We start from the raw sequence: 12789 nt of genomic DNA on the forward strand, positions 1-12789 counted from the left end.
TGTATGCGCAAGTGGTGTGAGATGGTGTCGGTGAGAGTGAATATGAATGTGTTTATATATGTGGGCCATAGTCTATTTTTGGGGAAAGGCAATGGCACAGACAAGCTGTTTTGGGGCACTGACAAGCTGGAGCAAAGGTGATACAGGCAGGCTGTTTAGGGGCACTGGTAAGTTGGCATTGTCGGACATGTTGCTTGGTGAAGTTGGGGGGCCCCAGGGTAATTTTCGCACCAGGGCCCTGCAGTTTTTAGTTATGCCCCTGTCCTCTTCCATTATGCTAGAATAAACCTTGTTAAACAAATAAAAGGAAAGGATATGTGAAATAAAAGGGAAGGATAAGTCATAGGTGAGTTTGGACTTGGATGTTATGTTAAAAAAACATTAACCATAAATTCAATACTTTACAGGTGTGATGTAACAGCTTGTCACAAACATAACCAGTGCTGAGAGGAGAGTGTAATACCCAATTCTTCACAAAAGTGAGATTGCATGGAGCAAGAAAGGTACTTTACCAGTCTTTGCAGATCCCTTCATGAGTTAGGATTAGCAGATTGCAATATAGACAATAAGACTCATGTACTCTCTAGGAGGCCACGTTAGTGAATACTTAACTGCTCAGGGTTACCGATGAATGCTTCTACCACTGGCCTGGATGTACTTGTTGGTGGGCCGGTCGGTGTGCCAGCAGACCAACGTTCACGTGGTGCGGCCGCGAGGTGAGGTGGTAAGACCGCCGTGTGTGCACGCCGGCCACTTTAATTTTATTAAGGGCAGGCTTGCACACACTGTGCTGCACTGTGAGCAGTGCACGTTGGATGCCCCTGACCTAGACGCCAGGACAAAATTCTCAGTCGCCATGGTGACCTGGCACCTGGGATTTGTCGAGCTCTGCCCTAAATGTATAGGTTTCATGATGCACATTGCATGATTTGTTCTTGGTAGGAACAAAGCTACTGAATAATATTCCCTGAGATGTGTGTTTACTCTTCTATTCCCACGGTACCCGGTGTATCAGGAGGCACATTTGCTGTTGCCCAATATTCTCTTGTGTTTGCATATAACACGTTAGAAAAGATGAGCTGCTTCGACACTTTTTATGTAACCGTATATGCTGTAGTACTACAGACACTCAAAGGGGCATTTGCACGTGCAAATTGGAATTTCACTAAAGCTCACAAAAGTGAGTGGTCCTATACCGTTGTATTACCCCCCACTAATAGTATTAACTCTGCAGCAAACATATGTTCTACGAACCACAAAACACAAGAGGCAATAATATGAAACATAATGGGAAATATGTCGTGTGGTCTGTTGATGTCACATAGGCAGCTGGTGCATGCCCCTGTTAGATAAGAATCAAGTGAGACTTCCACATAGACTTGCTGTGGCAGTTTTTAATGTAGTGCGATCATGAATACTGGCTGGATCTCTCCTTTTCCCTTAAACACTGTCCATGAATTCACAGAGGGCTATGTACATTGGTTTTCCTTTTTCATGTAATTTCCTATGGAGAACGTGTACACTTCGGGACTGAAACATAAGTATATGTCCTTTGTATTTTATACATGCATGTTGGAACTTGGTTTCTTGGTTGAACGTCTCATTTATTTTTGCATTCTCTTACAGTAACATATCCAGATACACACACATGCGCAACACTTACCCTGTGAAGCCTCACCCCATCTTTGATACAGCTTGCCATGGGAGCTGCCACAATACTCCATGTGGGGTCAAGCAATGCAATGTAATGTTATGCGGCCCCTGCCCCCCTGGAAATCCTGGAGTATTGCCCTCCCCCCCCCCATGGATCCACCAATGCTATGTAGCATACTTGACAAATCAGCAATGTAATACGAGCTTGATGTCTTCTCCTCACTCCCTAAATTGTGCCTTCAATAAGTTTATAAAGTACATGAAGATGAATGTTATCATGATGCCTTTTTGTTCAAAACCCTATTGTTCAGCATACAATATTGTTTTCTTAAAACATTTGCTCCTTGCCACTGTGATGCTACTTAGTGTTAGCTATTTTTATGTTTCGGGAGTCTTTCCAGTTATTTTATTCTGCAGCTTGTAGTTCCTGTGCTATACATTTTATTTAGCCGGAGATTAATTTTTCCTCTTTAGTTTATCACCACCACTGCCTTATTACCATAATTTAAATACCGTAAATGAGCAATTTAAAAACATCAAACTCCTCTCCGTGCTGTATGAAGTTTCCAATACCAGATCTAACCGAAGCCCGTGTGCGGGGGGGAGATTTACATTATTCAGATGGTGAAACATTGCCTTAAAAACTCAATGCTGTCCATGTTGATGTGATATGTACTGTAATATGAACCATAATTGAACAAAACAAAATACTAATTTTTAAAAATCATTTTTAATGAAGAAATAATTCCATTCCAAAATATAGACACACACTTATTATAACCACTTCAAATAGGACACGTTTCCATGTAGGAGCCAACACGCACACAAAACAATACTAAACAGCAATACAAAAGTTCCATACAATAGTAGTTTTCTTACAATACCAATGAACATTGTCAAATTCTTTAGTGTGTCTGTTCTTGCTTTCTGAAGTGGTCAAGTACAGTAGTTAAAAATAACCCTTTGGGTGTCAGGTGACCAGGCACCAAAAGGTTGAATCATCAGTTAGTAACCTTGAGATTTTATTTTCTTTTTTGTATGTGTTTTTTTTTGTTGTGGTTTGTTTTGGTTCAAAGTCAAAAAGCCCGTTCAGGCACAGAGCAGTGTTTGCTTTACAGTTGCTTCATATACTACATTGAACTCACTCAACAGAAGCAACCTGTTGCTTGTATTTACAAGGTGTTATCTACATTAAAGTAGTAACAGGATAAAAAAAAATGAGCAACACTAAGCAGTAAAAAAAACAAACACCATTGCTAAATAATGCAGTTATTAATCATGCAGAAATAAAACCCTAATAAAATCACAATGAAGGCCACACATTTCATTTTGCAATTCTTTAATTTTATTACATTCTAATTATCCTTCATTTTACATTCTGTAAACACTCATAATGTGACAGCTTCGTCTTCCACCGTCTATTCGTATCTGAAGCACCATCTACTGCACAATCAGAAGTAACCGTTCCTTCCCAATATCACCGATGAATGAATTGCTGTTCTATTCCCAGACTATAAAAACCCACCATTAAAATGTTAAAGAAACCCATCCCGCTTATACTAGCACAGTGGGGACAGTCTATGCCCTTCTACCCCATCTCCCAGCTTATACTAAATCCGCAATACAGGCCAATCTCCGCAATACAGGCCAATCTCCGCAATACAGGCCAATCTCCGCTGTCAGCCATTGACTTGAGAGCTGCATTCAAACCACTGACTGGCCAATAGTGGAATTCATCAACCTTTGCACCAGCGTCATCATAAATTCCTTCCAACCCTCAGCCAAGACGTGCATTTCTATATATATTCTAAATGTTTTGCTCTTTTTTAAATGACACAGCAGAGCAGCATGCATGTCCCTACAATAGAACTCCGTGACAGATTTCATGTACGCAAGCTAGTATTAGGATTCATCGATCAGTATGTTGATTAGCCCGATTAGGCACCCACGAGGATTTAACAGTTCCAGTGCCAGGGTGTAGGCAATAGCCCGCTGACCTCTTTGGCACTGATAGCCCCTGTCTGTATTCCATCCAGGGTTAATCAGCAGTTTCTCCTGCATCTCTATAGGTACCCAACATATAAATTCTCCACTTTGTAAGCCAACACAAACGGCACTTCGTGTCAGACGCCACCATGGCAGTAAAAAAAAAATCAACCTGGCATTTTATTTAAATGTGGCATTTTTTACCATTGCCTAGCAGTGAACCTTTAACCCACTATGTGCCGGACTCTGCAGTTCTAAGACCTGGAGACTACAGACCATATGCATGAAAAAGGTATTTACCATACTCTAATCATAGCATTTATTTCAGATGGTGCTTGTTCTTTAACAAATGTTTTGTTACATATCTGTCTTTACACAAACCTATAAAAAAATCAAGCTTTCTGAAACATGCTGAGCATTTAGTTAGTTTTTGATGGCATTGCTAGAATCTCTGGGGTTAATGGGTTGAGTGTCGTTGGTTATGATTCACAAAGTGTTAAAGTCTGGAGCTACTCTCTCTATTCCCATGCCATCCCTTACACATGTTGCCATTACAACAAGTACTACTTATGCATGCAGAAAGTCATGTGGCTGTAAGGCATCCAGCAAACCTTCGCTTTTTCAAGCGCATGATAATTATAACAAAGGCTGCAATAAAAAAAGAAATCAAAACAAGCTATACAGAACGCAATTTTTTTTTCCATGTGTAAACACAGCAACAAAAAAAAACCTGTAAAACAGTATTATGGGAGATAATTCATGAATATGTTTCAGTTGGTTGGATTTTATGGCACCTGTGGTTTTATAAAGAGCTTTGTACCCTTTTGCACTTTCAGAGGGACTTAAAAAACACATAGCGGAGCAAACCGCTGTAGCTGCCCTTCCTGGCAGTTAAATGGTTAAAATAGTAGTTCTAAACATAGTTCACAGTTTTAATAGCATCTGTGTGGATGTCAAGACTAGATTGTACACTTGAACATTGTATTTATATTTATATATATATATTTCTGTATATGATTGCGTCTATACTGAAAATGAAAAATATATATTTACACTAAAAAACTTGTATGGCTGATTTGAAAGATCATCTGGGCCCAAAAAAAAAATTCAAAATGATATATTAGCCCTACATTAACCATATGAGCGCCAGACGGGGGTGATTGCATTGCTCACCCAAACCTGCTGGGACTTCCTTAAAATTACATTTTATGTCCTTTTTGCACAATAAAATAAGTCTTAGAAAAAATAATAATCAGCATATAATTATCCAGTGATACAGCTATAAAGCACAGCAGGGATCTGCTTTTCACATATACCTAGTGCCTTATTGCATTGCAGGCTACAAATACATATCATCCAGGACTGCAATCCCAAACGGCGTGCAAATCCTGCCAAAAAGGAAATAAATTAATGCAGGGGAAAAAGTGCTGCTTTTCGGGGTGAAATAAGCTAACCACTGAAAACTAGCTGTCTGCTTTGTGGACTGGAAAAAAAAAATCACTAATGCATTCTGGGTGCAACGGGTAATATATTACAGAAAATTTTAACTATAAGAGACAGGCAAAGGCAACATCTAGCCACTCCAGCTGTGATGGACTACAACCCCTATCATCATGCTCAATACGTAATAGGCTGTCCTGGAAGGCAGGGATGATTGTCCCTGTATTGTTCTTATGTGAAGGAATTATACTTGAAGCAAGAGTTTGTTATCCTGCAGGCCCAGCATTCTCTCGTCGACGTATACTGTTGGAGAATGATTAGTGGTTGAAGTCCATGGCAGCCTCACCAGAGGTTGTCCATCCCTGCTAAGTACCCTGTGGTATATTTGAAGGCCACTGGGCAGACACAGTACCATTTGCACATAGTTGCATTGCACTTAAAAGCAGCTCAAACACTGCTTGGCCACTGCTACTAGATTAATGGTGGCTGAGTAGGTTCAAGAAGAACTAAGGCACTCAGACATCTAGTAGTTCCAAGGAGACAGATAGCCGTTATGTGTGGACTTCTTGTGTGGCTCAGGAGAACTTCCCCCGGTTGTATTTTGGTTAAGGCTAGTGTCTGATCCAGAAGTTTGCATCTGCAGCCTGGCATTAGAAAGGCTCTATGCGGACCAATGCAAAGCAGTGCAGCTTTAGCCCCGTAACTTGCAATAATGAAAGCCTTTCCCTTCCCCTGAGCAGTGAGAGGGTTAACCACATTGCTACCAAATGGCCTAAACCATCCTCAGCAGTAGTTCTGTAGTTAAGAGACGTGGAAACCATGGGCACTGTAAACGTAACATGTTAAATGGCCTGTGCAAAAGTTTACATACATTTTTTGTTCTTTGCCAGTAATGCTAATTATGCATCAAATAAAAGCTTTGTAATATACTTTTTTTTTTTTTTTTTTTATACACACACCTACAAACTACACGTTTTAGAACAAATGTACTGTGCTACATTCCATGGGGCTTTGACGTAGTTCGTTCTACCAAAAGATGCAGTCCTCTCCTCTCTGTAGATGCTTCTTCACCCGTACAGATGTGACATGCTCCATCAACAGCAAGTAGTCGCTACCTACAGGAGACGAAGATCAGACAAATATTTTTTAACCCTTATGAAATAGAAATGACATAGGCCAAGCATTCCAGAATAATCTAATATGAAATAGTTAAGCCTTACAGTGTTTCTACAAGCACAGCTCTTCCTCTACAGTCTCAAAGCACGTGTTTGCTTTAATAATATTAAATATAAATGTATCATTTGTCTATTCCATGTTAATGGATTGAAAACCAAAGTTATCTATCATATTTTCGACTTATTGTTTTTTGTGTCAATGTGGTAAGAATGTTCGATTATCTTTATTTTGAAATGAAAACAAAAGTGTGAATGGAATGGCAATGCGTGGTGTAGAGCTTTACTGCCCTCTACTGTTCATACAAAGACACAGCAAAATACATGCTTAAATTTCTCCAGCACAATGGTTGAATGTAGCATCAGCGACTTCTGGGCGCATCTTGTTAGCGGTGAATGCCAGAATATGTCACATCCCAGCATTCGGCAGCGAAGGAGAAGTAAAACATATATATAATGCACTACCTCCTGTGCTGCTGTGCATCTCCCCAACTGGCTCTGAGCTGTCTAGCAAGCTTGACATTAAAGGAACAGTCCATCATATCCACCTTAAAGTATATGATAGATGAGCGTTACCTTTAAATCCCCCCTTGCTAATGCATGGAGGGATTTATGCCCCCAGTTGTCTGGGTTTCATGAGATGCATTTGGTAAACGATTATATTAACACAATCTTGTTTATAAACGGCTGTTTAGATACACAGCATGTTCTACCTATTCATTAGAAAGTGTTAAGATATTCCTTCCACCCAATGATCCAGATCCAACGACACAAACAACCACACACTGGCATATAGCCTGGTGTTTGTTTATATCTACCGACTGATCTTGGTTCATTATTTTATATTGACAAATCTCTTGAGTGCAGTAGGCAGATGATCTTCCACTGGAGGCCATGGCGTAAATCTAAATTACTGCTGACTTCTAAATGTGTAAAGAGAGTAGAAATCCCAGAGAGGGTACTTACTCGAGAGAGGAGGAGAAAGGACACTGCATTCAGCTCTGCAAACTGACCTGTTGGGAAAATAACACAAGTGATCTCAGCTGTAGCATATTCTCTGATGGCCGGTCACATTCAGCTGGAGAAAATCAAGCCACATCTCAGCCGCAATTGTACTACTACCCATTGGCTAACACCTGTAACAACGCTTGGTGAGAACACGTTACAAACTCTCAAAACAAAAAAATAAATTACTTTTTCTCCCCTAACAAAATGCCTATGTGATGTAGACAAAACTGGTGGTATTTTTAAAGAGCACATCTGGCTTAAGTTCTAAACATGAAAGAATCACAATAGCAATGAATAAAATGATCCTACTGGCTGCTCCATACGGATGTCTAGAATTTACTTTTAGAAATATAGTCTATATGTGGACATTATGCAATTATAATCCCATTTTCTATATTTTTAAAGTATTTCTGCTTGGTCATTAGCATGTGAGACACTTATCTCTTATCCTCTATAAGGGGTGGGGGGATTTTATGCAGACAGCATCTTAAAGCAGACTGTATAGCTAGACAAGCCGGTGTTAGCTTGAGCTCAATGCTTGGGCCTTCTCCGGGTAGCGAGCCATTTATGCTTTAAAACTCAATGCTATTACATTACTTCACAAAAGAGACGGAAGGGTTTTAGCACATGATAACTGAGCAGAAAGCGTTTTTTACTTAGACATATTCTTACCTGGTAGGCTTCATCCTGTAGCTTTTGTTTCAGAAACTCCTCCATCTTCAGCTCATTTTCTAGCTGGCGCACCTGCTCATTCTCATAGGTTTCATCATCATGTCTGCCATATGAGTCAACTGCACCCCTGAAAATATATGAAATTATAAGAGATGGACGCACACGCTCTGACATTAAGAAGAGAGGGAATAGATATATATTATTACTATTATGTTACAAATGTATAAAACATATGTACATGTCTGTGCGAATGTTGCTGGTAGCTGAAGAACTATGGTTAAACCCTGGTTTCCGAGCATGAATCTGGGCAAGGAAGGCCTTCTCAGAAGTTGGCGATGGAACCAACTCATCAAAATGAACTCTGCCATATTCTGGGTCCACATGGCTCTCTGCTTCATTCCCACCATCTGGAAAAGCAAAACTGGTGGTGAAGCAGCATTCACAAGTACAGGTCAACAAGTAAATTCGTATCACTTATTGTTTTATATAGCGTCACCATATTCTGCAGTATATTAAAAAGAACATTTGTCAAGTGAATAATGCGGGGGCCTCCCAGTACCTGTAGCCCAGGGCCTACAATGTCTTAATCCAGCCCTGCTCACACAACTTTATAGTTGTTAGGATAAAATACACAAAATTAGGTTACCAGCATATGAACGGCGTAGTGACTGACCCTTGATAATAGAGCTACTATGTTTCCTCACCTGACTTTAGCTCTTTCACCAGAGAAGACATGGTATTGGTGATGGAATCGGCTGCTACAAGCAAGTCATTCCGTAAATTTCTCCTTGCACCTGATTTATGGGAGCCAAAATAAACCATTAAAAAAGGAAAAGATCACACTATTTTTAAAGTGATAGCATAATGTCAAATACTTTTGAGCTTTCTGTTGCTCTTATGAAAGCCTCATGTCTACAGAAGACTCGGTCATAAGGCGACAAAAAAAGTGCCATATTATAAACTGTGTTACTTAACCCTTTTGCAGTTTATTTAAATCTGCTTAGGACATTAGTATAACCACTACATAGATCAATAAAGAATTGTTTTTATAATATTCTCATTTCACCTTTACTGTACATTTGGGTTGGGAACATACTCTGTGCAAAGGCCTCCTGAACATCTCCACCAACCCCAGTCAGAGAGTCCTGAGGGGTATGCGTTGGGGTTGAGCAGGCAGATGCAGACCTTATAGGCATTGGAATAGGCCGGCTAATGGTGTGGCTTGGAGAAGAGCGAGGGGAACCCGCCCCTTGAGTCTGTAAAAGAAGGAGAATTTGTTGAATTAAGAGATCACAAAGATGTATCGAAGGTTATGTATCTGTACTTATTAGCGTAAAACAGAACAGAGCTCGAAGGCGTTGGTTTCGAGCTCTAAAGTATGACTGCCTTTAACCGGATCAAAAAAAGATAAAGCACAAGCAAATCTCAATATTCTTTCCTGTGACGCTTTTATGGTGTCCAAACACAAACTTTTACAACAGACTATCAATGGCTGCTTTCGTCTCGTGCGATAATTATGCATTCCATGAAAAATTATCAGTACAACAAAATTTGAAACGATTGAAGATTTTTCGGGGATCCAACAGCACTTGTATGATGTTTCTATTGCGTCATTGTGTACTAAAGTGTTAAAATCACAACAGTAGGCGAAACAAAGCTTTAACCCCTTCAGTACCGGAACGTACCTGGTACTTCCTGGTTAACAGTCACCGGTAGACCGGGACGTACCAGGTACGTCTCCTCCAAAAAACGCCCCCACATCACCACAATCGCGGTGATCGTGGGGGCGCTGCTGCTGCTGTCTGCCCAGGAGTCCTGGGCAGACAGCACAGCCTGTCTAAGCCCGCCCCCAAGCCGACGATCACTCCCACGGAGTGATTCTCTAGGCAGAAACTGCGATTGCAGAAAAATCTGCAATCGCGGTTTCAGCTGCCACAGGCAGATTCAGGGAAGGGTGGGGGGGTATTGAATCGGGGTTAATTCCCGTTTTTTAGTGGGTTCTGCTGCTGGTGGTCTGCCTGGAAGCCCAGGCAGACCAGCAACAGCAAAAACGAGCCCCCAGAAGTCCTCTGATCAGTCCTGTAGGACTGATCAGAGAGACTCCTCCCCTACAATCTCCAGTCTATTGGAGATTGTGTCCCAGCTGCCAGAGGCAGCTTCAGGGACAGGGTTCTTTGGTCTCCACATGAGTGTGGAGACCAGACCTCCCCCACCCCCACCATTCCTCAGTTAACCCCTACCCCCCTCTTCCTCAATTAACCCCTTCAATGCTGCGATTGTGTATGACCCCCATCGCAGCATTGCAGGGGTTAATATTAGTCCCCACAAGCTTGTGGGGACTAAATATCAATCAATGCTGTGCTTCAATGGAGCATCAGCATTGAAAGAGTTAAAAAAAATAATGTAAAAAATAATAATAATAATTAAAAAAAATTTTTAAAAAATAAATAAATTAAAAAAAATAAAATAATAATAATAATAAAAAAAAATAACAGCACTGACCTGAAAGTCCAGGGTGCTTCCAGGTCAAATGCTGGGCTGATCAGATCACTCCTGGCCAATAGGAGTGATCGGATCATTATGGCAGCCCACGGATGACCCTGCTCTACAAAGAGAGAGGGGTCATCTAGGGTAATTATGAAAAAACACAAATTATTAATAAATGAAAAAATCATAATTATTACCTGATCACTTGTCGGTGACATTTTAAGTCGCTGATTATTGATCGGTCTCCCTGATTGATGTCAGCGGCCTAAACCTGTCACTTACAAGTAATCTGATGAAAAAAAATATTTAAAAAAATGTAAATGCACATGTTCCAGTTTTGCCCTCACAGCTTCCTCAAAAAATACATGAACCATGCATGTGAGGCCTTGTTGGAACCGGGGGGTGTTGGTGAACAAAATGTGGTGTTTTTTTTCCAGTGTTACACATATGCTGTGCAAGAAATAAATTGCAACATTGAAATGTATGCGTTAAAAACGCAATAAAATAATTTCCCTGTGAAGTTTGGCAGACATCAGTGAAGAAATGGCTGGCTGAAAACTGTCAAAACTACCCTAGTTGAACACCTTGACTCGTCTACTGTTCATAAATATATACTTTTATGGGGTAATTTACAGTGGGGGGGGCTTCCAAAATGTCCCAAATGGGATATGGGCCCAGGAAACCAATTTCTGAAAACTTGCGCATGTTCCAGTTATGGCCTCATGGCTTCCTCAAAAAATGCATGAACCATGCATGTGAGGCCGTGTTGGAACCGGGGGGTGTTGGTGAACAAAATGTGGTGCTTTCTTCCACTGTTGCACATATGCTGTGCAAGAAATAAATTTTAACATTGAAATGTATTTGTTAAAAACGCAATAAAATAAATTTTCCGTGAACTTTGGCAGACATCAGTGAAGAAAAGGCTAGCTGAAAACTGTCAAAACTACCCTAGTTGAACACCTTGACTTGTCTACCGTTCATAAATATATACTTTTATGGGGTAATTTACAGCAGGGGGCTTCCAAAATGTCCCAAATGGGATATGGGCCCAGGAAACCAATTTCTGAAAATTCCAAATGTGAAAACGAAAATGCGCATGTTCCAGTTTTGCCCTCATAGCTTCCTCAAAAAATGCATGAACCATGCATGTGAGGCCTTGTTGGAACCGGGGGATGTTGGTGAACACAATTTGGTGTTTTGTTCTGCAGTTGCACATATTCTATACAAAATATAATATAAAATCTAAAGCAACATTGCAACATATGCAAAAAAACCCCCAAAAATATAAAAATACCTCAAAATTTGGCAGCAATTGGCAATAAAATCCCTGTTTGAAAAGTGTCAAAATGACCCTAGTTGTACACCTTGACTTATCTACTTTTCATAAACATATAATTTTGGGGGGATAATCAGTATTTGTGACAACTACTGCAGTTATTAGACTACCATGCCAAATTTGAAAAAAATTACATTTCAAAAACGTGATGCATGCCTTGCAATATTTGCCCTATACTGGTCAAAATAGATAAAAATCCTGGCCATGTTGGGTGGTTTCCAAATCAGGACAACTTAATGAATATATTTGGGATAATTTTTTCCCATTGGTTTAATGTGTGTACAATTTGTATGTATACAAAACTGTAAAAAAATGCGTTTTTTTTTCATTTTTTCCCCACTTTTTCCAGTTTTTTTCAAACAAAACAATGTACTACCCAGCTTACTATGGTTTCAAATGAAAGCCCTACTTGTGCTGAAAAAAACAATATATGATTTGTGTGGGTGCACCAATTGATAAGAGAGAAATTACAGTTGAAGAAAGACATGGCAAAAACACAAAAACGGCTCCGGTCCTTTAGCGACACCCTAGCTTAAAAATCCCGGTCCTGAAGGGGTTAAAGCTAATTGTCAATACCATTTCAAGGAAAATAAATATGTACTTCTCACGGACTTTCAAAAAAAAACAAAAAAAACTGGCTAAATGATATAATTCAAACTTCTATCTCACGGCCTGTGGTTCTAAAAGTGATGGGATCCACTCTGTTAAAAAAGTGCCTTCAACCAAGACAAGACATTTTATGATACTTGAAACTTACATCAATGGCTGCAGTTTCAGCTTGATAGCTAGTCTCAAATCAGGTTGCTCAGTTCACTGGATGTATTGAAAGTAACTAACCTACTCAATGTTACTTTGATGTATAAACCTCACAATTCAGGTCACTATCATCAAATGACATATTGGCTATACATCAGAAGATTGCTGCTGCCCTTAATAAAAAAATGTCTTCATGCTTTATCTCCCTGTTACCCTAATGTTTTGTGTTCTGTATAAAGAATCATCAGGAAATCATTCCCTGATATAAACTTCATAGCC

At 39.9% G+C, this 12789-nt stretch overlaps 1 protein-coding gene across 1 annotated transcript in view; it reads right to left on the bottom strand.

The window, feature by feature from the left end:
- LOC149287782 (dystrobrevin alpha-like) overlaps positions 1-12789 on the bottom strand; it is a gene marked incomplete at its 3' end in the record, with an annotated part of 113883 nt that overhangs the window by 53826 nt on the left and 47268 nt on the right. Inside the window, exons 18-21 of the mRNA XM_089492378.1 lie at positions 9028-9187; positions 8636-8725; positions 8170-8338; positions 7932-8058 (exon numbers count right to left, since the gene is read on the bottom strand). Coding sequence (XP_089348504.1) covers positions 7932-8058; positions 8170-8338; positions 8636-8725; positions 9028-9187 — 546 coding nt within the window. The remainder of the gene's footprint in view (positions 1-7931; positions 8059-8169; positions 8339-8635; positions 8726-9027; positions 9188-12789) is intronic.

The sequence above is a fragment of the Sceloporus occidentalis genome, unplaced genomic scaffold (assembly GCF_023333645.1).
Source record: "Sceloporus occidentalis isolate IW3139 unplaced genomic scaffold, rSceOcc1.0.p SCAF_56, whole genome shotgun sequence".
In the NCBI taxonomy this organism is placed as follows: Eukaryota; Metazoa; Chordata; class Lepidosauria; order Squamata; family Phrynosomatidae; genus Sceloporus; species Sceloporus occidentalis.